At 48.2% G+C, this 25550-nt stretch overlaps 1 protein-coding gene across 1 annotated transcript in view; it reads right to left on the bottom strand.

Moving 5' to 3' along the window:
* Nucleotides 1–24830, bottom strand: part of EPS8L1 (EPS8 like 1) — a 32517-nt gene extending 7687 nt beyond the window's left edge. The window contains exons 1-15 of the mRNA XM_056863648.1: nucleotides 24814–24830; nucleotides 21882–21919; nucleotides 19694–19752; nucleotides 17258–17419; nucleotides 16404–16553; nucleotides 15930–16012; nucleotides 15032–15168; nucleotides 13768–13773; nucleotides 12994–13040; nucleotides 11586–11712; nucleotides 9233–9321; nucleotides 9057–9131; nucleotides 7202–7350; nucleotides 6274–6415; nucleotides 5213–5241 (exon numbers count right to left, since the gene is read on the bottom strand). Of these exons, the coding sequence (XP_056719626.1) occupies nucleotides 5213–5241; nucleotides 6274–6415; nucleotides 7202–7350; nucleotides 9057–9131; nucleotides 9233–9321; nucleotides 11586–11712; nucleotides 12994–13040; nucleotides 13768–13773; nucleotides 15032–15168; nucleotides 15930–16012; nucleotides 16404–16553; nucleotides 17258–17419; nucleotides 19694–19752; nucleotides 21882–21919; nucleotides 24814–24830 (1310 nt within the window). The remainder of the gene's footprint in view (nucleotides 1–5212; nucleotides 5242–6273; nucleotides 6416–7201; nucleotides 7351–9056; nucleotides 9132–9232; nucleotides 9322–11585; nucleotides 11713–12993; nucleotides 13041–13767; nucleotides 13774–15031; nucleotides 15169–15929; nucleotides 16013–16403; nucleotides 16554–17257; nucleotides 17420–19693; nucleotides 19753–21881; nucleotides 21920–24813) is intronic.
* Between the last annotated feature and the right edge of the window lie 720 nt (nucleotides 24831–25550).

The following is a 25550-nucleotide window of genomic DNA, read 5'->3' as shown; positions in this document are numbered from 1 at the left end:
GATTACCCCTCGTTTTGAAGCAAAGTGCTGATTAAAAAAAAAATACAGCTTGAGCTGACACTGTGAGGTAAGATGGCTTTTAAAAAAGTTTTCTAATAGGTAAAGTTAGCCAAGTATCTAGTTGAACATTTCACACCCCGGAAGTTCTGAGAAAGAAAGAAAAAAAGGTTATGATCTGTAGGAAGGAAAGAAGGGATGGAAAACGGGCAGGAAAGGATAACATGAGTCACTGGCCCACACCAGTTGCAACTTTACGCCTCTCTCATGCAGTAGATTTTTGTTTTCTGCCAGAGAATCTCTCGCGCTGCCATTTGGAGGTCTTCCTCCCAGCTAGGTTTTACGGTGGTCACAACAGAAATTGGTGGGACAGATATTTTTATCTCAGAGAAGGGGACAGAAGAAGGAGGGGAACGAGAGCCATGTAAAGCCCTCCACTCGCCGCCCATCCTACCTTAGCTGGCTGCCTAGCGTCCCCCTCTTGGCTCTCTTCTGGCGCCATCTTTCTTTTAACAGCTGTCCTCTTGCTTTCATCCTGTAATATTTCCCTTCTGCGCCCATCACCAGAGCTTCTGGCTTGCGCCACCTGCTGCCCTCCGTCTGCGACATCTACAGTCCTGGCGGCATCTCCTTCCCACCTAACCCCAGTGTTGGGACTGTCTACCCCATTGCTCTAACCCAGCGGTTCCCAAGCCTTTTCGGCCACCGCCCCCTTGGTTCCACAAACTCAACCCCAGCGCCCCCCTACCCTATCCAACAACAGAGTTGAAGGGGCCCACCTCTAGCGCCCCTCTGCTGCCCCCTTGCCTCTTAGTGCCCCCCTAGGTAATCCCACTGCCCCCCCCGGGGGTGGTACTGCCCACTTTGGGAACCACTGCTCTAACCCATCAGATCCTCTTGCTGCCGGTCCCTTCGCTACATGATTTACCCCTAACCGACTTGGGGATCAAAGCCCCTCTTGTTCTGGTTCCCACTCACTTTGAGAAGTCCTACCCCCCTTACCCCGTCTTCTCTTTCTGATCTGCCCTTCTGTGCCTTATTCCCGACCTGGAATATTCCTTTTTCTTTAGCTAACTTCCTGCCAAGCCTGCCTTGGTTCGCTCCGCAGCTGAACGGCCGCCAACCAATCTAAGAAATGGGTTTTCCAAGGGAGGAAAAGTTCACCGTGCCCTCTTGAGCTGCGGCTTGGATCGTTTGGGGTGTGGGTGTGTGTTTATTGGCTGCTCTCCTATTCTACATAAAGGAATTTTTTGCGGTGTTCCGTTCGGTTGCAATGCGCCCAGGTGACAGCACCTAGCCACTGCCAGCCAAGTTGGTCTTTAGGCTGCAATCGCAGCAACGCAAAACAAACAGGGGTGATTCCGTTGGGGCTATTCAGCGGCTGGGGGACAGCCCGGAAGTACCACTGGCCTGCTCCAAATAGCTTCCAGAGGGAAGTTGTGTGGGATATATTTGAGAATCCTCCTTGGCTTTGCTTCTAGCACTGTAAGCAACCAAATCTTCTGTGTTGCACAGAGGCCCACTGGGACGGGACTTGCTCTTACCACATTCACGTGAGCTGTGTTCAGACTCTAGCATTGGGGTTGCCAGGTCCCTCTTTGCCACCAGCGGGAGGTTTTTTGGCTGGAGCCTGAGGAGGGGAGGGACTTCAATGCCATAGAGTCCAAGTGCCAAAGCAGCCATTTTCTCAAGGTGAACTGATCTCTATCATTTGGAGATCAGTTGTAATAGCAGGAGATCTCCAGCTACTACCTGGTGGTTAGCAACCCTACCTAGCATACTATTCATTTGAAAATCAGAATGCGCACGCATCTCTGACTCCTCAGATAAGCGAGAGCTACGCCACAGCCATTTAATATGCTTACAGGGTGGGGAGGCAGCCACTTGTGGCCTCTAACCACATAAATGAGTCCAGTATTACCAGTTCTCTTCTCCATGTTTCCTCGAGACTCTCTATTCACATGTGGTCAAAACGGAACGCCAGCTTCATTCACTGCACATAGAATACACCCAGTAACTTGAAGCCTTGCTGTACAGTTATAGCCAACTCTTCTTCTTAGGATCTTAGGGAGTCAATCTTTGTTCTCCCCTCCTTATTTGATCCACACAAACAGCTTTTTTTGTGTGTTCAATTAGATGGTGCCCGACCCAAGTTCGCTCAGTGAGCTTCCTGGCTGACTGGGAATTTGAACCTGGGTCTTCCAGGCCTGCTCTGGAAGTCTAACCGCTACTCCACACTGGCTTTCTACGCAAGCCCGAATGTGTGTGTGAGAAAGGTCTACCACTGCAAATGGTTGGATGGGTTCCTGTGATCCAGCCCTAAATCTCAGTAAGAGTGTGGCGATACACTGGGGAGGGGCCGTGGCTCAGTGGTAGAGCATCTGCTTGGCATGCAGAAGGTCCCAGGTTCAATCTCTGGCAGCTCCAGTTAAAGGGACTAGGCAAGTAGGTGATGGGGAAGACCCCTGCCTGAGACCCTGGAGAGCTGCTGCTGGTCTGAGTAGACAATACTGACTTTGATGGACCCAAGGGTCTGATTTAGTATAAGGCAGCTTTGTTTGTGTGTACATGGCCCTTGTCATGTGACAATGGCCCAATCACACAAGAGCTCTGCCTGATCAGAATCCCAAAGGCTCCTCCCACCAAGTAGAAAAAGCTGGAGGGGCTGGGAATTACACACAGTGGAGGGCTGGCTCCATTTATCCTCTCTCCTATTTCTTCTTTGTGGATCATTTCCAAAAGCAACTGGGAGGGGGAGTAACAGCGATATGATGCTCTTATGGGGGGGGGGATCAAAACACCAGGATTGAGAAAGGTAGCCATTGACTTCACCACCACTGCGTGTGTGATTGGGTAGATCTCTCCGGTAGCGATCCGTGGCAACCAGCACCAAGTTCTTACCCAAATTTCTCTGTCCCCCCGCCAAAAAAAACCCAACTCCCAGAATTCTCTGGGGTGGGAGAAAAGCCATAATAGTCACACCAGTCTTCTCCTTTATGGTTTTAGTGCAGAGCTACTGATATTCTGAAGGTTTTCTGGAAAGGGGAGGGCCGCGATCTTGGCACTTAACCGGAACATTTCCGTAATTGTCCAAGGCGTGAAAAAAAAGTTACACAAACACACAGTCACCCCATGGACTGTGACTTCTCCAGGTGAACTTCTCATCGTAAATACTTGTGTGAATCCACCCAGCGTAATAAAAAAAAAAAAAGAAGGGGTGAGGTCACTCGCCAAGATTGTTTCAGCGACCCATCGCGGCCTGAAATCCAGGTAGTCAATCTTTTGACGTCTGCATTCAGACAGTTCAGCTGCACATCCAGAATTTCTAGCTGGGCCAGAAAAGAGGCATCCGGTTTCCATTTATTTTAAGAACAACGGGAATCATTTCCTCGTTTCCACGGGGCGTGTGCAGGGCTTAGTCCATTCCACGTGTCTCATTTCATTTCAGGTATCTGACGATAACTCATCTCCTTTTCCTGGACTGACGTTTCCTTTGCCACGGGTGGCCCCCAGTAAGCCATTGCGGACAGATCTACTCCAAAAATTTAAATTGGATTCAGAGTAAAAACTTTTGATCCAGGGAATCCTAGGAATTAAGAGTTCCATGGGCTGGAGAATGTTTCACACAGTCTCCGCACCTGTATCAGGCTACAGTTTCCGGGATTACCTGGAAAATACCACGATGCAGATAAAACTTGTACCAGTCTGCAGCGTAGACATGGCCTTCTCTCTCAGCCAAATTCATTTCACAGGGTTGTTTGTGGTGAGGACACATCGCATCAATGAAAAGTGCTACAGAAGTGGCTAATCGTAACTTAATCCCATTGACGTTACTGGATATTTTTTTTGTTTCAGTCTGAGATGTGCTTGATCTTGACGTAGATTAGGATTCACGGGCCATTAAGGGCACATAGGCTACAAAGGAGCGTGGAGGGTACAAACCAGATCTGGAAACTGCGTCACAAACCCTCCCTTGTTTCCCACTGGATCTTAACCCTCTCCTCACTGTCTGTTTTTGAAAGTCTTTTTTTCCCCTCCCAAGAGGACTAGAAACAAGATTTTAAAAAAGAGTTCTGATTCATGCGGCAACTGCCATGATTCTGAGTTTGGAGGTCCTCTTTCCGCATTACAGATTCTGAGCCACCTCTATAAACAGGTATAGATCTGAGGAAGTAATTTGAAGCCCTCCCCACCCCCCTGCATCAGCCTGCTAATCACATAGCCTAAGCCCCCTCCCCCCTCTGCTTACCCCTGCCACTGTTGACTTATAGGGACCACCACCTGCCCTAGCTAAGCTTTCGCCCCTCTTTCCCAGTCTAAACCCCTTCTCTGGCTTCCCTGCTCACCACCGGACCCAGCTGTTCTCGACACAGACGAAGAAAGAAAAAGAGACAGACGGACAGATAGAAAAAAAAAAGCAATGCAGAGTTGATTTCGGCTTCCCGGGAACAAATGGCCCTCCAATCTTCCACATCCTACTCCAACACACTTCAAAAACCTCTCCTTCACATAACCTACCCGCTCTTCCTTCCCGCCTCCAAATTCCCCCATTGACAAGCCCTTTAAGGTAATCCCCTGCAAAGAACTGACAAGCTCCCCCCCCCCCTCATCAAATCCTACTCCTGTAGGACCCACTGAACGGTCTGGACTCTGGAGCGACATCTGGTGATGTAAAGTAGGTGTGGATCTGACTATTGCCTGGGGAGGAGGGGAGACCTGGCTCAGCGGTAGAGCATCTGCTTGTCATGTAGAAGGTCCCAGGTTCAATCCCCAGCATCTCCAGTTAAAGGGACAAGGTAAGTAGGTGATATGAAAGACCCCTGCCTGAGACCCTGACAATACAGACTTTGATGGACCGAGAGTCTGATTCAGTATAAGGCAGCTTCATGTGTGTTCATGTGACCTTTTCAGGGTGCAAGCAAAAGAGACGCTGGGAGTTCCTTGGTGGGAACTGCCACCTTCTGTGGCTTTTGGTGTGATAATGCAGGAATTGGGCAAAACAGACCTGATTCTGAAACAAGCAAACAACTGTGGAGGGCTTTTCCATACCTGAAAAACACAGCAACCCACCCCCCAGGCCCCTGATTTTGCCTATCCCTAGTGATCCTTAACCCCATTTCTCTGCCTCTCTCTGACCCTCCCGGGGCCTGAATTCCAGCTCCGCCATTCTTCACACCATCTTTCTTCCAAGACCATCCATTGCCTAGGGACTCACCCATTGGCTGCAATTGTGGGAGCCGATTGCTGTGAAGGAAGGAAGAGAAATAATTAATTAACAGTTGTTTGCAGTTTGAGGTTCTACTCAAGGCAGGACCCCGGCCAGTTATCAATCCCTTTGCTAAAAATTTCTAACATAGGCCATTTATGCCTAGCTGTTTCCTCGCCATCACCCTGTCGACTACTTCGGGGTTTTGCCTTGATTATGCATGCATTTTCCGTCCATCAGAGGTTGCCTCACTCTCCCCGTGCATTTCCGTGCTTTTTGCCCAGGTTTTCTGGATGCTGGCTAAACACGAATCCAGAAAACGCTGGCAAAATGAGCAGAAATACGGAGAGCAAGGTGACCTCTGACGGTCGGAAAATGCAAGCATAATCAATGCAAAGCCCCGAAGTAGTCATCGGGTGACCACGAGGAAACAGCCAGGCATAAATGGCCATAGAGTTTCTGGATGTTAGAGATTCTCTGGTCAAGTCAGGTGGCTTCCACTAGGGAAGGTGAGCCCGATTCTCCACCTGTCTCCCTCCTGCACTGAGTCATAGAATCATAGAATCGGAAGGGACCACCAGGGTCATCTAGTCCAACCCCCTGCACAACGCAGGAAATTCCAAACTACCTACCCCCACACACACTCCCAGTGACCCCCTACTCCATGCCCAGAAGATGGCCAAGATGCCCTCCCTCTCATGATCTGCCTAAGGTCATAGAATCAGCATTGCTGACAGATGGCCATCTAGCCTCTGCTTAAAAACCTCCAGGGAAGGAGAGCCCACCCCCTCCCGAGGAAGCCTGTTTCACTGAGGAACCACTCTGTTAGAAAATTCTTCCTGATGTCTAGATGGAAACTCTTTTGATTTAATTTCAACCCGTTGGTTCTGGTCCGACCTTCTGGGGCAACAGAAAACAACTTGGCCCCATCCTCTATATGACAGCCCTTCAAGTACTTGAAGATGGTTATAGCTGGAGTCATAGCTGGAGTTTTTGCATCTACACTCTCGTCCTGGGAATGGTGGGGTTTGCGCCCACTTGTCCTGGCTGCTTTTCACCTCGATCCTCACCTGGGCACGGCGCTCTTCGTGTCGATGCTGCACCTCCACCGGATCCTCCCAGGGCTGCCCGTAATCATCCAGGAGAGGTGGCTGCCAGCCGCTCTGGAAAGCTGGGGTGTAGGAAACTGCATATTCCCGGGGGAAGTCCACTCTGGAAGAACCAGCCATAGATGCAGTCAGGAAACCCCCCGTTTCTGATTAAAGTCACCAAAACAGTTAAGCCGATCTGCATCGACGCCTTCAAACCAATGAAGCTGCACCCACGCACAGTGCAGGCCCAGGTCTAATTGACCAAAGGGACCTCGGGATTCAAGTTTGAAGGTTCCAACAACGTCTAGGCCACCAAGGCCTTCTGTGACATCAGGGCAGTTCAGCCAATGAGAGGAGTAAGGGGTGCCTTTACTGCAAAACTCTGCTGTGACGTCACAGCCGAAGAGCCAATGGCAAGACACAGAAAATTTAGAGGCTAAAGGGGAGATTTAAGAGCCCTGTGGCGCAGAGTGGTCAGCTGCAGTACTGCAGTCAAAAGCTCTGCTCACGACCTGAGTTCGATCCAGATGGGAGTCAGTTTCAGGTAGCCGGCTCAAGATTGACTCAGCCATCCATCCTTCCGAGGTCGGTAAAATCAGTACCCAGTTGCTGGGGGTAAAGGGAAGATAACTGGGGAAGGCACTGGCAAACCAGCCCGTAAACATAGTCTGCCTAGTAAACGTCGGGATGTGTGGTCACCCCATGGGTCAGGAATGACCCGGTGCTTGCACAGGGGACTACCTTTACCTTTAAGGGGGAGACTGTAACAACCGAGAGGTCCGAAGGTCAAGTGGGGAGAATAAGCCAAGCCGCATGCCACAGGAGAAAAGGGTAAGCAAAAGAAACGGTGAGGGAACAGATCTTCACACCACAAATCTTGATTCTTTTCCTCTTATATATACTGTACCTTGGCTTGGTCCAGTTTTCGCCTAGTGAATGCCAGAGCTCAGCTTCCCGTTCCTCCAAGCAGCTCCGTAAAAGGGTCACAGCCTCCCGGGTCAGCATGGGGCTGCGCAGCTCGGAAGCAAACGCTGGCCCCCCAGAGGCCTCCACAACCTGAAATAGGATGCAAGGATCAGAATCGTGAACTCCCGGTTCTCTGAGTGTAGCAGTAATCTCCTTATCGCTAATATGCTCTCTGAATCAGAAACATCTGTATGGTTTTCTTATATTGAGAAAAAAATTACAGCATTTGGGCTCAGCGCCGAGGATATGGTGCTTCACTCTGAGAGAGCTGCATATATCATTGATGTTGAGATGCAAGAACTTAGAAGTTTAGCCTCTGGTAGATGTTCACCATTGCGATGGGGGATATTAAATTCTCTGCCAGCTGTCTTACTGTTCCTCATCTTCAGAGAGCTTATATGCTAGCCCGTTTTAATGTTCTCCCTTCTGCTATTTTGTATGGGTGATATAAGAAAATCCCATACTCCGCTAGGGTGCGTAACTGTGTTATGGGGGAGATAGAAAGTATTGACCATATTCTTCTGTATTGTCCATTTTATTGTGAAATTCATGCTGCCCTTTGAGATCCCTTTCTCTCAAATTATGCTGATCAAGGTGATGATAGTAAGATTAACCTGTTGTTATCCTCCCCAAAGTTCTGAGATTATTGAAGCTGTGGCTAAATTTCTAGGTGATGTAATTAAGAGGCGAGGTAAAATGATTTATAGTGGCTAGGTTATACTCTGATTGATTGCTCGATGGTATGCCAATAAAGGTATTGAAATTGAAAATCGAGTGCCTAACTAATACCGCTTAGAAATAATCCTCGAATCTCTCCTCTGCACCGAGCCAATCTATATGTGCAGCAGTAGAACAGATCTCTGTCATCTGGGGGTCAGTTATAAATCCGGGAGATCTCCAGGCCTCTCTTGGAGGTGGGCAACCCTACGATACAGATTGTACCACATCGCCCTGCAAGTGGACAGCTCTTATACAAGCTGGGTATTGCCAAAGGCACCTTGCATGCAAATGACTAGCCTGTCAGAGAGGAGTATTCTGGGCTAGCCTGATATAGTGGCTTTCTATGTTGCAAGGGCCGTTTATGGTTGGTAATTAGCAGCACGTTCCAGGTTGTTTTTTTATTTTTTCACGCTGAACCGTCATTCCAGACGTCACTGCAAAGTCGAAGCCGGCGCACACCTGCTTTGCATTCCTTGAGAGCCCCTTTAATGCGACCTTTTGTATTTGCTCCACCCCCACATCGAAGCATTCACGGAAGGAAGCATGAAGAATCACAGCCTGGGGTTAGCTATGCAAACGACGATTGCCAATGGCTATGCAAACAAAGGAACGAAGGAGCAGGCGAGGGGGTGGTGGAATTTGTTTGACTTTCTCCTCTGGCATTGGGACCGTGGATAGTCATTTTAAAGCTTGGATTAAAAAAAAGGAGCTTTGAGCGAGCATCAAAACCGACCCTGCATAAATGGCCAAGGAGTTTTCCAAATGCATTGTTCCTCAACTCCTGTTGATGTTGTACAGACCAGGAAAAACTGCCCCATGTTACTTTTGCTCGTCATGTCAGCTGCTAATGATGCTAAACCAGACCTGAAGTTAGACTGCTTCTCAACAGCCCGCAATAAGAGATTGTTCCTTATTTGCTGCGGGGCAGGAAGCTTTCCCCTAACCCCAGTCTCAAAATCGATCCTTAGCCTCCTAGCAGCATGAGATCGAACCAGTAATGCTAGATGGGTTCCGAAAGCAGAATTTTCAAGTTCTTTTCAGCTTTCCAAAGGCCAGATACCCGACCCCTCACTCACCATCCTCAAGGGACCAAAGAGAAAATGTATCAGCTCCTCTGAGGAAGGGTTCATGATACTCGGTTTGAGCCTGGCCTGGGTAAAGAGGAATGAAAAAAGTACAGTCTAGTGGTTAACATGAGCCAGGCAAACTATTTCCACTCACTGGGAAGGAAGGTGTGCCCCCAAACACTTACCAGAAGGCTGAAGGAATATTTCATCTTAGCCAGCGTGTCTGCAAATTCTTCTTCAGAAGGAGGCCGAGCTCGGAGGGTCAGGAGCCCCACTGTGGGTGAGGCAAAGTAAGAACAACTCGATGAAGAAGAAGAGTTGGTTTTTACATGCCGACTTTCTCTACCACTTAAGGCAGAATCAAACCGGCTTACAATCACCTTCCCTTCCCCTCCCCACAACAGACACCCTGCGAGGTAGGTGGGGCTGAGAGAGCTCAAAGAGCTGTGACTAGCCCAAGGTCACCCAGCTGGCTTCATGTGTAGGAGTGGGGAAACCAACCCGGTTCACCAGATCAGTGTCCGTCGCTCACATGGAGAAGTGGGGAATCAAACCCGGATTAGAGTCCACCGCTCCAAATGGGTTAATCTAGCACTGCTGTTTGGGACACTGAAATTCTACTACAGTCTAGGGTTGCCAACTCCAGGTTGGGAAATTCCTGGAGATTTGGGGGTGGAGCCTGGGGAAGGCAGGGTTTTGGGAGGGGAGGAACTCAGTGGGGTAGATTGCCATAGAGTCCATCCTCCAAAGCTGCCATTTTGTCCAGGGGAGCTGATCTCTGTAGCCTGGCGCTCAGCGGTAATTCCGGATCTCCAGGCTCCACATGGAGGTAGTAAAAACAAACAGTAGTCGGCTCTGCAAACAATGATACAAGTGTAACGAAGTATCAAACAGATAGAATGACAATGTAACAAGAACAAATTGAATGATGATTACAATAGTGTACACGTTGACAAATGACAACAAGGTCAAGCAACAACATCTACAGAACAAGCAAAAATGGTAATTGGCAATTAACAAGGAAATAGCAGCCCATTCGGGAGAGTGAAAGTTGAAATTATATGCTAGATTGCACACTAAAGGCTGAAGAAGCCACTTTTGTGGCGAAAGCGCTGTTACATATCCAGAAAGGCGTTTCCTCCGTTGACCTCCATTTACGCCTGACTGCGCAACCGCCCAGCAACAAGTCAAGCCGAATTTGTTGGACATTGTCCCTTTATCATGAACTTTATGTAAAGACTGAGGCTGTTTGCAGTTGCGTCTGCTTGCTTGCACCGTTTTTGCTTGTTCTGTAGATATTGTTGCTTGTCCTTGTTGTCATTTGTCAACGTGTACACTATTGTAATCCTCATTCAATTTGTTCTTGTTACATTGTCGTTCTATCTGTTGGATACTTCATTACACTTGTATCATTGTTTGCAGAGCCGACTACTGTTTGTTATTACAGCTTAACTGTACAGTTTTTAGTGAGTTCTTTGTTCCGCATGGAGGTTGGCAACCCTAACTTCCAGAACCCATCTCGGATAAGCCAGAAGCTTTCTCAAAAGAGCAGCTTGCCTCGCTAGCACAAAAGCCCCTTGTGCGCGCGCGGCACAATGAGATAATTGTATCACACCCGCATAGAAGGCCTGTATGCGAATACACAGATCAGAACCTGAAGTTGCACCCAAAATTCCAAACGGAGCTGAATTCCATGGTATTTTCAGCACCCTCATAAGAACATAAGAAAGGCCATGCTGGATCAGACCGAGATCCATCAAATCCAAGGGTCTGTTCACGCAGTGGCCAACCAGGTGCCTCTAGGAAGCCCACAAACAGGACAACTGCAGCAGCATTATCCTGCCTGTGTTCATAGAATCATAGAGTTGGAAGGGACCACCACGGTCGTCTAGTCCCACCCCTTGCACAATGCAGGAAATTCACAACTACCTCCCCCCCTCACAGCCCCAGTGACCCCTACTCCATGGCCAGAAGATGGCCAAGGTGCCCTCCCTCTCATCATCTGCCTAAGGTCATAGAATCAGCATTTCTGACAGATGGCCATCTAGCCTCTGCTTAAAAACCTCCAGGGAAGGAGCGCTTACCACCTCCCGAGGAAGCCTGTTCCACTGAGGAACCGCTCTAACTGTTAGAAAATTCTTCCTACTGTCTAGACGGAAACGCATTTGATTTAATTTCAACCCATGGGTTCTGGTCCGACCTTCTGGGGCAACAGAAAACAACTTGGCCCCATCCTCCATATGAAAGTCCTTCAAGTACTTGAAGATGGTTATATCCCGTCTCAATCTTCTCCTCTTCAGGCTAAACATACCCAGCTCCTTCAACCTTTCCACAGCACCTAATTTAATAGCCAGGCTCCTCTGACACTAGAGAGAATAGGTATGCATCATGACTAGTATTCATTTTGGCCAGTGGCCATGGATAGCCCTATCCCCTCATCTATTCCCCACCTATCTTGGGCTTCAGTTGTTACACAGCATGGCGGGGGGGGGGGACGAGCAGCCATTGCCCTGTGGAAGCACTGAGCCCATCTCTTACCGCCTGCCTCTCGGCGGCGCCCCCTTGAGGCGCGCTTCCGCTGATCCAGCACGCGGAAAGCTTCCGCAGCCTTCTGCAATTTCCCCATGAAGGCTTCCACATCGTCAAACACCTGGTTCAGTAGGGCCTGGCAGAAGCGCAGAGAGAGAAAGAGGAAACGATTACAAAAATCATAGCTCCAGCTCGACAGTGTGGAAAGAGCAAACCATACAAGGACCAACGTGACACAGATTGCTAAAAATTAAACAGGTAGAGCTCATGCACATTGATCTAGGAGTTCTGTATCTCCTCCCCCCCCCCCACTGAATATGGGGGTTGATTTGCCATTGCTACGTTAGGAAAGGCATGCTTTATATGAGCAGCACATAGGCTTGTCAACCTCCAGGTGGTAGCTGGAGCTCTCCCGCTATTACTACTGATCTCCAGGCGATAGAAATCAGTTCCCCTGGCAAAAATTGTCACTTTGGCCATTGGACTCTATGGCATTGAAGTCCCTCCAAGTCCCACACACCTTAGACTCCGCCCCCCAAAAATTTCCAGGTATTTCACAGAGCTGGTATTTATATGCTGACTTTCTCTACCTTTTCAGGAGAATCAAACCGCCTTACAATCTCTTTCCCTTCCCCTCCCCACAACAGACATCTTATGAGCTAGGTGGGGCTGAGAGAGCTCTAAGAGAACTGTAACTAGCCCAACGTCACCCAGCTGGCTTCATGTGGGGAGTGGAGAAACCAACCCGGTTCACCAGATCAGTGTCCGTCGCTCACATGGAGAAGCTCCAAACCACTGCTCTTAACCACTACACCAGATTGCAGTCAAATATTTCCCAGAAAAAAGACAGCGTTCAATGTTAAAACTACCCATGACACGTAGGGTTGCCAACCTCCAGGTAGTGGCAGGAGATCTCCTGCTATTACAATTGATCTCCAGCCGATAGGGATCGGTTCACCTGGAGAAAATGGCCACTTTGGCAATTGGACTCTATGATATTGAAGTCCCTTCCCTCCCCAAACCCCGCCCTCCTCAGGCTCTGCCCTAAAAATCTCCCACCGGTGGCGAAGAGGGACCTGGCAACCCTAACGATACATGAGTATTATTTTTAGAATCCAGAAATGCAAAAGTGCCCAGATTCTGCTTTTAAAATCTGCGCAGCAGGGAGAAAATCAACAGGTATGGCTCTCCATCACTCTCCTCTACCACTTGTGCCTGCCAACCGTGCCCCGGCTAAAAGCCTAGGACATCTTTTTTTTGGGTGGGGGGGGATGTAGCCATTTTTCTGGGCACATGCAAATGTGGAAGAGACACAAGCAGATCTGTAAAACCTGCCTCCATGGCAACCCCTCCCAGTTTCTGCAAATCTAATCGCTCTCTTCTGATTTTGCAAGCCACACCTATCCAGCTAACTCACCACATCTTGCTCCATACGGATGACGGCCAGGTCAGGCAGCGAAAGGGCTGGAAGCAGAAAGAACAGGAGGTTAGGAAGGGCGGGGCTGCCGGCCTGCAACCCAGAGACCACTTCTGGGTCTTTCACAGCAACTGCTCCAGCCTTCTGGAATCAGGTATTTAAGTCAGTGAGAGCAATTTTGCAAACGGCAATACAAAAAGAAGCCACTTGTAGCAATTTTGAACAGTAGGCCCAAAGGGATTTCAGTTAATGAATACGAAGCCTTTATTGGCATTAGATTTCAGTTAATAAGATGTATTTAATGGGAAACTTCTGTTCCGCAGCCAAAATGTTAATAGCTGTGGCATGGATAGGGTCCCTCCTCATCACCAGCAGGAGGTTTTTGGGGAGGGGAGGGACTTCAATGCCATAGAGCCCAATTGCCAAAGCAGCCATTTTCTCCAGGTGAACTGATCTCTACTGGCTGGAGATCAGTTGTAACAGCAGAGATCTCCAGCTAGTACCTGGAGGTTGGCAACCTTAGGCATGGAGATGGGAGAAAGCCCCAGATATCGAGAAATGGATAAGGAAAGAAGAGTCGATCATGTTAACTGGGGAAATATCTGCATATAGGAAGTTCTGGGAAGGAGACAGACATGCACAAAATAGGTTTGTGCAAATTTGGTCACTTTCTGTTACTTTTTGGAATAGTACGAAGTCTGAAGAATCAGAAGAAGAGTTGTTTTTTATATGCCGACTTTCTCTACCACTTAAGGAAGAATACAACCAGCTTACAATCACCTTCCCGTCCCCTCCCCACAACAGACACCCTGTGAGGTGGGTGGGGCTGAGAGAGTTCAGAGAGAACTGTGCCTAGCCCAAGGTCTCCCAGCTGGCTTCATGTTTAGGAGTGGGGAAACCAACCCAGTTCGCCAGATTAGCGTCCACCGCTCTTAACTACTACACCATGCTGGCAGTTAAAAATTCTGAACTCTGTTTAGACTATAATTTTTTTTAATGGATATAACATTATATATTATGTAGGATTATGTATTATATATTATGAAATAAAAAAGCCTCACAGCAGGGAAAGAGCAGACAGCTCTGACTTTTCCTGGTCCATTTCTTCTCCAGCTCATCATCATTCAATTTATCATTCATAAGTGTGCCTGAAATATACCAGGCGCTGTACAGGAATAAAATGAACAGATTCCTGCCCACTGGCGCTCACATACACATACAAAGCAATCTTAAAATAAACCTAAACCCTGGAAACAAGAGGAAAGGGGGAGTGAAAACCTGACAATGTTTGGATGAGAATAAAAGAAACCAAAAAACGAATTAAAGCTGCCAGCAACCCTGCCTAGATTAGACCATGGAGAGCCAGCGTGGTGCAGTGGTTAAGAGTGGTGGTTTGGAGCGGTGGACTCTGATCTGGAGAATCGGGTTTGATTCCACATTCCTCTACATGAGCGGCAGATGCTAATCTGGTGAACCAGGTTGGTTTCCCCATTCCTCCACCTGAAGCCAGCTGGGTAACCTTGGGCTAGTCACAGCTCTCTTAGAGCGCTCTCAGCCTCGCCTACCTCACAGGGTGTCTGTTGTGGGGAGGGGAAGAGAAGGCGATTGTAAGCCGGTTTGATTCTTAAGTGACAGAAAAAGTCGGCATATAAAAAACCAAGTCTTCTTTGAAAAAACAACAACATGGCTTCATGGTAAGGAGCGGGGAAACCAACCCGGTTCACCAGATTAGCCTCCGCCGCTCATGTGGAGAATCAAACCCGGTTCTCCAGATGAGAGTCCACTGCTCCAAACCACCCCTTTTAACCACTACACCACGCTGGCTCACCTTAACTGTGGCTCTGTTATACATCCCATTCCCCTCCATTTGGCCGACTTTCTTAACTTTATTTATGTAACCCCCGTTTTTTCTCCCCAGTGGGGGGCTGCCACGGCCTAAGCATCACTTATGTATTATTTCATAATATATAATACATAATACTACATAATATATAATGTTATAACAGTGAAATAAACCAACCAGGCCCCAGGTTCTCACCACTTTTAGGCTGCTTTTCAGCTGGATCCGATGAGGGGGGCAGTGGGGAAATGACTTGTGTCCGGGAAGGCTTGGGGGACTCAACCACAGTATATGGAGACTCTTTGGGCTGGTTGCCCAGCCAGTTCTGGGCAGCTCTGTAAAGCAGAAACAAAAGGACAGCGGCTGAGATAAAAGGGATGGAGAGATGACACAGCCTCTCCCCCGTGCTGTTCTAGGCCTCAGTAACCCAGGCCGCAACCCCCCACCCCACGCTACCTAGGGCTTCCAGCGATAGGTCAACCCCACTCTCCCTCCCAAACTGCTTGAGGATCGGGTCTCCACCAGCTTGCTTGGACTCTCGAACTCTTTCACAATCAGTTTGGGAGAAAGAAAAGCAGGTTTCTAATTAGGGTTGCCAGGTCCCTCTTTGCCGCCGGTGGGAGGTTTCTGGGACGGAGCCTGAGGAGGGCGGGGTTTGGGGAGGGACTCCGATGCCATAGAGTCCAATTGCCAAAGCGGCCATTTTCTCATGGTGAACTGATCTCTATCGGCTGGAGATCAGTTGTGATAGCTAGGAGATCTCCAGCTAGTGCCTTTCTCTGCGTTTTGTCCGCATTTTCAAATTTGAGACAAAACAGGTCTCTGAAAATGTGGGAAAGTGCAGGGGGAGAGCGAGGCGACCTCTGAGGGTCGGAAACAGCATGCATAATCGACACAATGACCCAAAGTCATTGAAGGGGTGATGGCGAGTGAAACAGCCATGCATAAAAGACCAATGCTGCATACTGGTAAGATAGCAGTGGATTAAAGGCTGGAAGCCCCCAAGTAAGTTCCTGGTGCAGATAAGTCCCCAGACAGGCTTCATTTTTTCTCTTCCCATCCCTTTGATTGTGCTGACATATGGCTCTCTGTTCACCTGAGTGCCTCTTTCCTCTGGGCATTACCCCCGGATTTGAAGTCCAACAGAGCACTGTGAACATCCTGCTGGATCAATTCAGCCTGGAGTGGAGAGAGCAAAGAGCTAGTGAAAAGACTGAGGAGTTTAGACAGAATCTCCCTTAAAAATAAAACATGCTTTAAATATAATCCCTGATGCTGGCAGAGGATCGGACCCCAATGACTCCATGGGGTTATCCATTAACGTTCGTGGCAGATTAGCAAGGTCCAGTTTTTAGGCTCACAAATGGCTAGTAGCCGTGGCAGTGAAATAGAACTTCCATGTCCAGAAGCAGTATACCCATAAATACCTATTGTTGGAGGGCTCTGGCCTCTGCTGTAGCTTATGAGCCTTCAGGAAACACCTTATTGGCCATTGTGAGCAACGAGATGCTGGACCTGACGGACCTTTCGTCTGAACCAGCGGGGCCCTGGCTGTTCTTAATTTGCTTACCCCAACGTGGTCGCATGCAAAGAAGTGGACATCCGGCTTGAGCTGATCGGGCTCCTGGCACACCAGCAGAAGCAGGGACCGGGACCGGGTCTCAGATTGGACTGCCTCGCAACGAACCACAGCGGCCAATCCATAGTTCTCCAGCTCCTCCTGCAAGGGGAAACAAAGGTCATTTACCTGAGGTTCGTTGCTCGTTGGACCCACACTTTCCTGTTGGGAATCTATGCACCAGCAGTCTCCGAGCTCGAATCAAGAAGCATTTCAGTCCCTGCCCCTTGAAATGCTGCATTGTAATTATCTTACTTGTAGTGCTTACTGTGAGAGAAAATCCCCCCCCCAACCCAATTGCCACATAAAAAAGCATTTTAAGAATAACAACATAAAAAACAGAGCAATCTGGAATCTAAGCCTCGGTTTTAAAAACATTTTCTTCTGCTCAGAAAGAGCTCCGAGGCAGCAGCAAGTATTTCAGTCCCCGCCTCTGGACGTGCTGCTTTGTAATTGGCTGTGAGCAAAACAAAACTTGGGTGCCCCGCACTTTGCCTTATGCACAGGGATTTCACCCGGCTTTGCTAAGGGGAGAGGGAAGAGTCGGGTTAACAGAGGAATGGGAAGACCCGGACATTGCGAGGGCTGGCAGCGAGGTCATCTCTAATGGATGGAAAACTCATGCATAACTCCAAGGAACAACCGAGATAGACCAGGGGCGAACATGAGTGAAAGTACCCATGCATAAATGACCAAAGTCACCTAAACCCATGCCGAAAAGCCTATATGGAACCCAGGAGGTTCCCATCAGCCTCTTCTCCATCCCTGCAGCTGTCTTCCAACTCTGGCCTGGGTAGTTCCTTTACCTTTGAGTTTACATCGAAAAGTTTGACGGCAGATCCGTTGACCTGAAGCAGCATCTCTTGAGCCCAGATCTTCCCTTGGGCATCCATGACAGACAGTTTCCTTATCGCATCCTCCACGGTTCCTAAATCGTCCTCCTCCCCGATAGAGAAAGTCACAAGGTGCTGGGAGGACACAGAAGCAAGAGAGACATGGGCAGACTGTGCCTGGCACCGAGGTGCTTTATTCATTTCACTGCCTTTTGAACTGGGAATCTTGGGGGAATGGCAGACCACCTTTTTGGAAAGGTGTATTTCTCCAATGATTCTTCCAATGCAAGATAGTCTGGAGTGTGTTCTAGGGTGTTTGCATGTGGCCTAGCATGCACATGTAGCATGCACATGAATTGAGGTGTTCCAGAGCCAGCATGGTGCAGATGTTAGAGTATCCAACTAAGATCTGGGACACCCTGGTTTGGATCCCCACTTTGCCATGAAGCATGCTGCGCGACCTTGGGCAGTCACACAGCGTAACCTACCTCAAAGGGCTGTTGGGAGGATAAAATGGTGGAAGGGAAAACAATGTTATAAGCTATGTTATTGGTAGGATTGCCAGCCTCCAGGTGGTAGCTGGAGATCTCCCACTATTAACAACTGATCTCCAGGTGACAGAGATCAGTTCCCCTGGAGAAAATGGGCACTTTGGAAGGTGGACTCTATGGCATTATACCCTGTTGAAGTCCCTCCCCTCCCCAAACCCCGCCCTCCTCAGGCTCTACCTCCGAAGTCTCCAGGTATTTCCCAACCCAGAGATGGCAACCCTAGTTATTGGGTCCCCACTGGAGAGAAAATTGGGGCATACATATCTAAATAAACCATTATTCCACAGAATCTGTACAATGCTCAGGGATTTCCTTGTCCATGGGGGGTTCCTTCTACGTGTCTCTGAAGATAACATTACATACCCAAACAGTTAAGGATCTCCCTGCATTATAGCCTTTCTCCCTCACAGATGAGAAATTCAAACTAGGCAGTAGGGTTGTCAACTCCAGGTTAGGAAATTCCTGGAGATTTGGGGGTGGAGCCTGGGGAGGGCAGCAATTGGGAAGGGACCTCAGTGAGGTTTAATGCCCTCCAAAGCTGCTCTTTTCCCCAGGGGAACTGGAGGTTCAACAAAAACAAACCCAAGCTACTTTCAAGACCAGTACTAAAAATTGTAGCTACAATGGCTAAATCATGTAACGCTCATATAAGTAAATAATAAATTCGGTAAGCTTTTTTGCCGTTCTTATGTATTACTTCCATACAATTTATCACTGTGTCAATTACATTTTACAAACAGCTTGTCAATACAGTGTGTCAATTTCATATACTTCTCAAGAATTCACTATATAATGGAAAGTCTTTCCTGTATAAGGAATAATATATTGGAAGTGCCCCTTGTAGAACATTTTAAAATATTCAAGCATGCAGATACCGATCTTAGGTTCAATTATTTAGAAGAAGAAGAGTTGGTTTTTATATGCTGACTTTCTCTGCCACTTAAGGGAGAATCAAACCAGCTTACAATCACCTTCCCCTCCCCTCCCCACAACAGACACCCTGTGAGGTAGGTGGGGCTGAGAGTGTGTGTCTAGACCAAGGTCACCCAGCTGGCTTCATTTGTAGGAGTGGGGAAACAAATCCAGTTCACCAGATTAACCTCTGCCACCCATGTGGAGGTGTGGGGAATCAAACCCGGTTCTCCAGATCAGACTCCACCACTCCAAACCACCGTTCTTAACCACTATACCACACTGGCTCTCTTTACTTATTTACTTATATGAGGGTTATATGATTTAGCCATTGTAGCTACAATTTTTCCCTGACCTGGATGGCCCAGGCTAGCCTGATCTCGTCAGATCTCAGAAGCAAAGCAGGGTCAGCCCTGGTTACTACTTGGATGGGAGACCACCAAGGAATACCAGGGTTGCTGTGCAGAGGAAGGCACTGGCAAACCCCCTCTGTTAGTCTCTTGCCATGAAAACCCCAAAAGGGGTCGCCATAAGTCGGCTGCGACTTGAAGGCACTTTACACACACACACACACACCTACCATTTTTAGTGCCACCTGGAGGTTGGCAACCCTACTTGGCGGAGAAGCTTCTTTGAAAGAGAGCTTCCCAGTCACAAGAAAAGTTCATGGAGGACTGGTCTACTAACAACGATGGCTAAATGGGATGTCCATGTCCAAGGCAGGTATACCCCTGAATGCCTGCTATTGGGAGAAAAGCCACAGCGGGGGGAGGCTATTGCTTCCTGGCGCTTCTTTCCAGAAGCATATATTGGACTGTGGTCAGAAACAGGATGCTGGACGAGGGCATTTCATCTGATCGCTCTGGTTTCACGCCCAGCCCTCTCCACTCTGACTCATTAAATACATCTTCCTCCACCCAGAGAACCCACTGAGAGAGGCACCTACGTTGACAGCATACTGGGAGACGTCCGCCATGATGACGCTGGAATATTTTTTCCTCTGCTCTGCAGAAGGAAAGAAAACATATTATACAGCGGGTGAAATTGCTTCGTAATGTTTACCTGAGACAGTAAGGTAGACCAGGAAGTTCAGTGGCAATTTGGTGAGATTGTCAGAGGTATGGAGAATAAAATACTAAGTCCTTTCTTCTTCTTCTTCTTCTTTTTTTTTTTAAAAGAGGGGGGTTTATCTGTAACAGATTTGTGGCAGAGAGCAAGAGCTGTACTTCCTACTGGCCCTTTCCTCTCCAGTGAGGAAAAATCTGGCCTCCGTTGTGGCAGCAGCAGCCTCGTGCTTTTAATAGCGGCACAGAGGGCAGAAGTCCAACAGATGAAGTTTTCCTTTCTGCATGCTGAGGAAAGCGTCACCTGTTGAATATGTCCCCAACATACTGCTGTTCAGACTGCCGGGGGGGGGGGGAGAGGAGGAGGAGGAGGAGGAAGAGAAAAGTTGGTTTTTATATGCCGACTTTCTCTACCACTTAAGGAAGAATCCAACCAGCTTACAATCACTTTCCCTTCCCCTCCCCACAACAGACACTCTGTGGAGGTAGGTGGGGCTGAGAAAGTGTGACTAGCCCAAGGTCACCCAGCTGGTTTCATGCGTAGGAGTGGGGAAACAAATCCATTTCACCAGATTAGCCTCCGCCGCTCACGTGGAGGAGTGGGGAATCAAACCCGGTTCTCCAGGTCAGAGTCCACCGTGCCAAACCACTGCTCTTAGCCACTATGCCACGCTGGTTAGAACCACATGGTAAGCTCCACCTTCCATGTCAAATAATACTAGTTCTGAAACAGGACTGTCTAGTTCAAAAGACCTCACCCTACCACCCAAGGATCTGTCCCTCTAAGGAAGACATTTCAATTCTGAAGAAGTCATTTCCTTGCCTAGAGCAGAGGGAGATAATTAGCTCCTGTCCCTGGGGGAACCAGTTTGACTTGCGAGGAACTCACATAAAAGTCAACCCTTCTTGTTCCTTCCTCCGACATCTCCCTCCCCCTCCCCACCAGCACATGAGTAACCATTAGACTTTGAAATTCAGAAAGCAGATTTCCTGAGAAAGAAGGGACACGCAGGAAGGGTGTGAGGGTTGAAGGATCCACTGATGACCTGACTCAGTAGTAAGGAGCACAAGTAAATTACTGAGCCGTTCACTCATCTCCATCTCCGGTGATAAAGACAGTAACGTCTGCACAAAAGGCCCTTTAAAATTATATTGCACGCTAATGCACCAAGGGTGGAGAAAACTGCTGCAGATAAGCCAATCCCACAGAGACAGTTCTGCTTTGGACAAACTAATTTCCAAAGCAATCGTATTCTTCATGACTGTTACAGTCCCATCAGCTTTTGTGGCTTCTGAAAGTGTTTTGGAAGCGAGAGGACAGATCCTCATCCACAACAAGCGCAGAATCTAAATGTTGGCCGTGGGGTGAACACGGTACGTCTTACCAATTTGTGTCAGTAGTTGCTTTATGGAAGGTTTGCAGACATTTAGAGCAGGAAGCCAACGAAGAAGGGCTGCTTCCCGGTGCAACTGGCTTGCTATCTGAACTCAGGAGTGAGCTAGATGCAACCTATCCACCCACCCGCGCACCCCAACAGGGCTGGCCCAAGCAACTTTGGCACCAAGGTAAAATATGTGAGCCAGCGTGGTGTAGTGGTTAAGATTGGCAGACTCTCATAATTTACAGTTAAGGCCAGAAGTCGCTCTCTCTCTCCGTTGCGTTGCTCTTACAACACAATAGGCAAGATAAGAATAGGTAAGGATCAATTGGGGCGAACGCAGTTACAGACAGAGTCCAACCATTTATTCCTTGTGTTCATAGCCCACCCTTCCTGCCACAAGCTAACTGAGGGCAGTGAATATATATGTAGGGTTGCCAGGTCCCTCTTCGCCACCCGTGGGAGGTTTTGGGGGCAATTTGGGGGACTCTATGGCATTGAAGCCCCTCCCCTCCCCAAACCCCTCCCTCCTCAGACTCCGCCCAAAAAATCTCCCACCGGTGGCAAAGAGGGACCTGGCAACCCTAGCTGAAGCTGAAATACCCCTCCACACACGCACACACACCATTCAGTTTTGAGCCTTCTTACCACCCAAACACAAAGACCCCCCCCCCAAAAAAAACCAACTCACCATAGATGGCTCTGGCACTGGGTTTGGGGACGTCACCTCTGCTGGGGGAAAAATTGGGCAAGTCAGAAAGAGCCTTCTTCTCAGACTGCTTATCAGCTCCCCCCACCCCACTCCTGCCAAAGCCCTCTGGCTCCTTAAGACACTGGGAGCCCCCCATGTCTCCTGAACCCTGACCTGCTATTATCCACAGCCCGCCCCTGCCAACTGGGGAAAACTAGTACTAACATTTATTTAGCTGTTCTCATAGAGTTGCCAACTCCGGGTTGGGACATTCCTGGGGAGTACAGAATTAGAGGGGGTGAAGGAGCTCAGCAGGGATGTAATGTCACTCTAGGACTTCCGTTTCTCCTAGACTCTATAGTATACCATAGAATCTGCCTTCTAAAGTTGCCATCTCCTCCAGGGGAACTGATCTCTGCTGTCTGGAGCTCAGTTGTCATTCCAAGAGATCTCCAGGCCCCACCTGGAGGTTGGCAACTTTCCTTCCAAGCGGGTGCCAGGCTCTACTGCACTGAAGTTGCCTGACTCCCCATTCAGAGGTTTTGCATCAAACGGTTTTGCATCCCTATTTCGCCCCCACCCTCCACCAAGCAAAGGCAGAATGAATTATGAAAAACAACCAAACATCTGAAAATACTTTACAGAATAAAAACAAGCTGTACATTTTGTGGACGTCCTTAGTGAAGAACGTTTAATTCTTACATATTGAAAACAGCAGGGTTCTCACAGGACTGACTACGTAGTGGAATTTACAGATTAAATGAGGTTTAGGAGGAATTTGGAAGAGGTAAAGGGGAAGGGGGTTAACAGATGGTGGCTGCCTTTCCAAACAGAGATGCATCAGGCCTAGGGTTGCCAGATCCCTCTTTTCCACTGGCGGGAGGTTTTGGGGGCGGAGCCTGAGGATTGCGGGGTTTAGGGAAGGGAGGGACTTCAATGCCATAGAGTCCAATTGCCCAAAAGGCCATTTTATCCAGGGGAACGGATCTCTATCAGCTGTAGATCAGTTGTAATAGCAGGCGATCTCCAGCTAATACCTGGAGGTTAGTACAGGAGCGAAAGGACGAACGTTACCAGTGCAAAAACTTATATTAATAGCGACATATGACTCTAGTAAACAACAAAGTGTTTACTACAGTACTTTTACTGTAATTTACTACAGTAGACTATCCAAATATAATGCATGGACAACAGGAAAAAGTCTCTCTATAGAGTGGAAAAGTTCATGTGAGGTGGTTCAACGCAGAAGTCCACTCTGCATAAACCAGAGATATAAGGGGATACGGCCGTTTCGAATTCTTCACACAAGTTCTTTCTCAGTCTACTGTAGAGATCACTTTGTTGTTTACTAGAGTCATATGTAGCTATTAATATAAGTTTTTGCACTGGTAACGTTCATCCTTTCGCTCCTGTACTGATTTCCTAAGCCGGATGGTCCTAGTACAGCGGTGTCTTTTTCCTTTCCAGTACCTGGAGGCTGGCAACCCAAACCAGGCCAGAAATTTTAGGGTTGTTTTGGGAAACATCTGGAGAGTTGTGGGCAGTGCTTTGGGAGGGCAGAGTTCGAGGAGGGGATGTGATGACAGCCTGCCCTCCAAAGCTGCCACTTCCTCCTGAGGAAATGATCTCAGTCGCCAGGAGATCAGTTGTAATTCCAGGAGAGCTCCAGGTCCCATCTTGAGGTTGATAACCTTGGCTAAGTTCAGATTTGCTTGGAAGCCCCCCGGCTGGCTCTAAGCCTGTTGTGTTATCCATGAAGTATGGAGGCACCCAGACCAAATATGAGAGTGCATTGTTTGGAGAAAATAGCTTCAGAAGGTGGACTCTGTGGCGTTACACCCAGGCTAAACTCCCTTCCCTCCCCAAACTCCACCCTTCCCAGGCTCTACCCCCAAATCTCTCAGAATTTACTAACCCAGAGTTGGCACCCCAAGCATTAGACCCCTATAAAAATCTCAGGGCCCCAGACTACGTGCTGAGTTCAGCCGCTTAAGATGGAGATTTATATGCACTATCCACCGCGACAAGCACCTGTTGCGTTGCGATACCCTAGACAACTAGCTGCTCCACCTGCCTGTACAGTAAAGCTGTCCTTGCGAAACATTGCTGTTTAAATCTGAGATCATAGAATCATATGTTGAGATGGCAGCCTTTTTATAATTATTATTCAAGTGGTAAATAATTTATTCAATAAGGTTGAAGGAAACATAAAAGATAATTCACACAGGTATACAAGATATACATATGTGTAAGATATTTAATAAAAGATATGGTATTAGATTTTCTTAAGTTTAGCTGATATGGAGGCTCAGTGGATGAAACATATTTCTGTTCATTTTAGAGAACCTTGAGATGGAGTAATGTTTCGCATGAGATAATATTTGGTAAAATCTTTTCCTTCCTTTTAAATTTAATCTATGTGGAAGCTTGGAGGATGATGTATCTTTTTTCTTATTTCCCCCCTCCCTTTTTTTCCTTTCTGTGCCCCTTATATAAAATAAAATTTAAAAAAGAATAATAGAATCATAGAGTTGGAAAGGACCACCAGGGTTATCTAGTCCAACCCCCTGCCCAATGTAGGAAATTCACAACTACCTCCCCCCCACACACACACCCAGTGACCTCTACTCCATGCCCAGAAGATGGCTAAGATGCCCTCCCTCTCATGAACTGCCTAAGGTCATAGAATCAGCACTGCTGACAGATGGCCATCTAGCCTCTGCTTAAAAGCCTCCAGGGAAGGAGAGCTCACCACCTCCCGAGGAAGCCTGCTCCACTGAGGAACCACCCTGTTAGAAAATTCCTCCAAATGTCTAGACAGAAACTCTTGATTTAATTTCAACCTGTTGGTTCTGGTCCAACCATTTGGGGCAACAGAAAACAAAGATCGACAGGGGCTGAATGAGATTATCCTCCTAGCAGTCATTCTTACCTGTCTGAGTCGCTCATGGTGCCAGGTAGCCCACTCTTAAGAGTTTTAACACAACCTGATGAATTTAAGAGGAGAAAGTTACCACTGTCCCCTAGGCTAGGAAAGCTGCTAGCCTCTTCACCAATGCTCCATTCACAACCAGCTAAAAGAACATCTGTTGGCTTCCCTTCCTTTGCTAGACATGTGGTTTCGAAATTCAAGGCAGGCCCTGCTTCCCTAAACAGCTCAGGAGAACTCTCGATTTCAGGCACTCGGCTCTTTCTCCTTCGAGTGTTGTCTGCTTTGTTCTGGTCAGATCTACCTTGACTGAGGTTTCCTAGACAATGATGTTGGCAGGTAAGGCTGTGGTTGCCATGAGTCGGAAATGACTTGGCGGAACTTAACCCCCACACACATGAAAGCTGACTTTGCTAGATCTGGGGGTAAAACCTTGCAATAGAACTCTGACCCATTGTAAGTGTTAGTACGCATCCTCCGTTTGCCTCTGGGGATGATTGTGAGGACCGTCGTACTTTGAATCCGCTCTTCATTGAACAGATGAAGCTGCCTCAAACCATCCGTTCATCCAACAGAGCAGCATGGACGTGTCTGACCTGCCTCTCCAGGGTCCCAAACAGAGAAAGATGTTCCCCAAAACCTTCCAGCGGAGATCCTGGAACTAGAACTTTTCCAGCTTTGGCTCTGGCTTGGTGGAACTGCTGTCAAGTGAGACCCTGGCCCTGCGGGACCTGGTGCAA

This window comes from Euleptes europaea, chromosome 18 (genome assembly GCF_029931775.1).
Source record: "Euleptes europaea isolate rEulEur1 chromosome 18, rEulEur1.hap1, whole genome shotgun sequence".
NCBI lineage: Eukaryota > Metazoa > Chordata > Lepidosauria > Squamata > Sphaerodactylidae > Euleptes > Euleptes europaea.
Note: the sequence above shows the minus strand (reverse complement) of the source record. Positions and strands in the feature narration are given on the sequence as shown.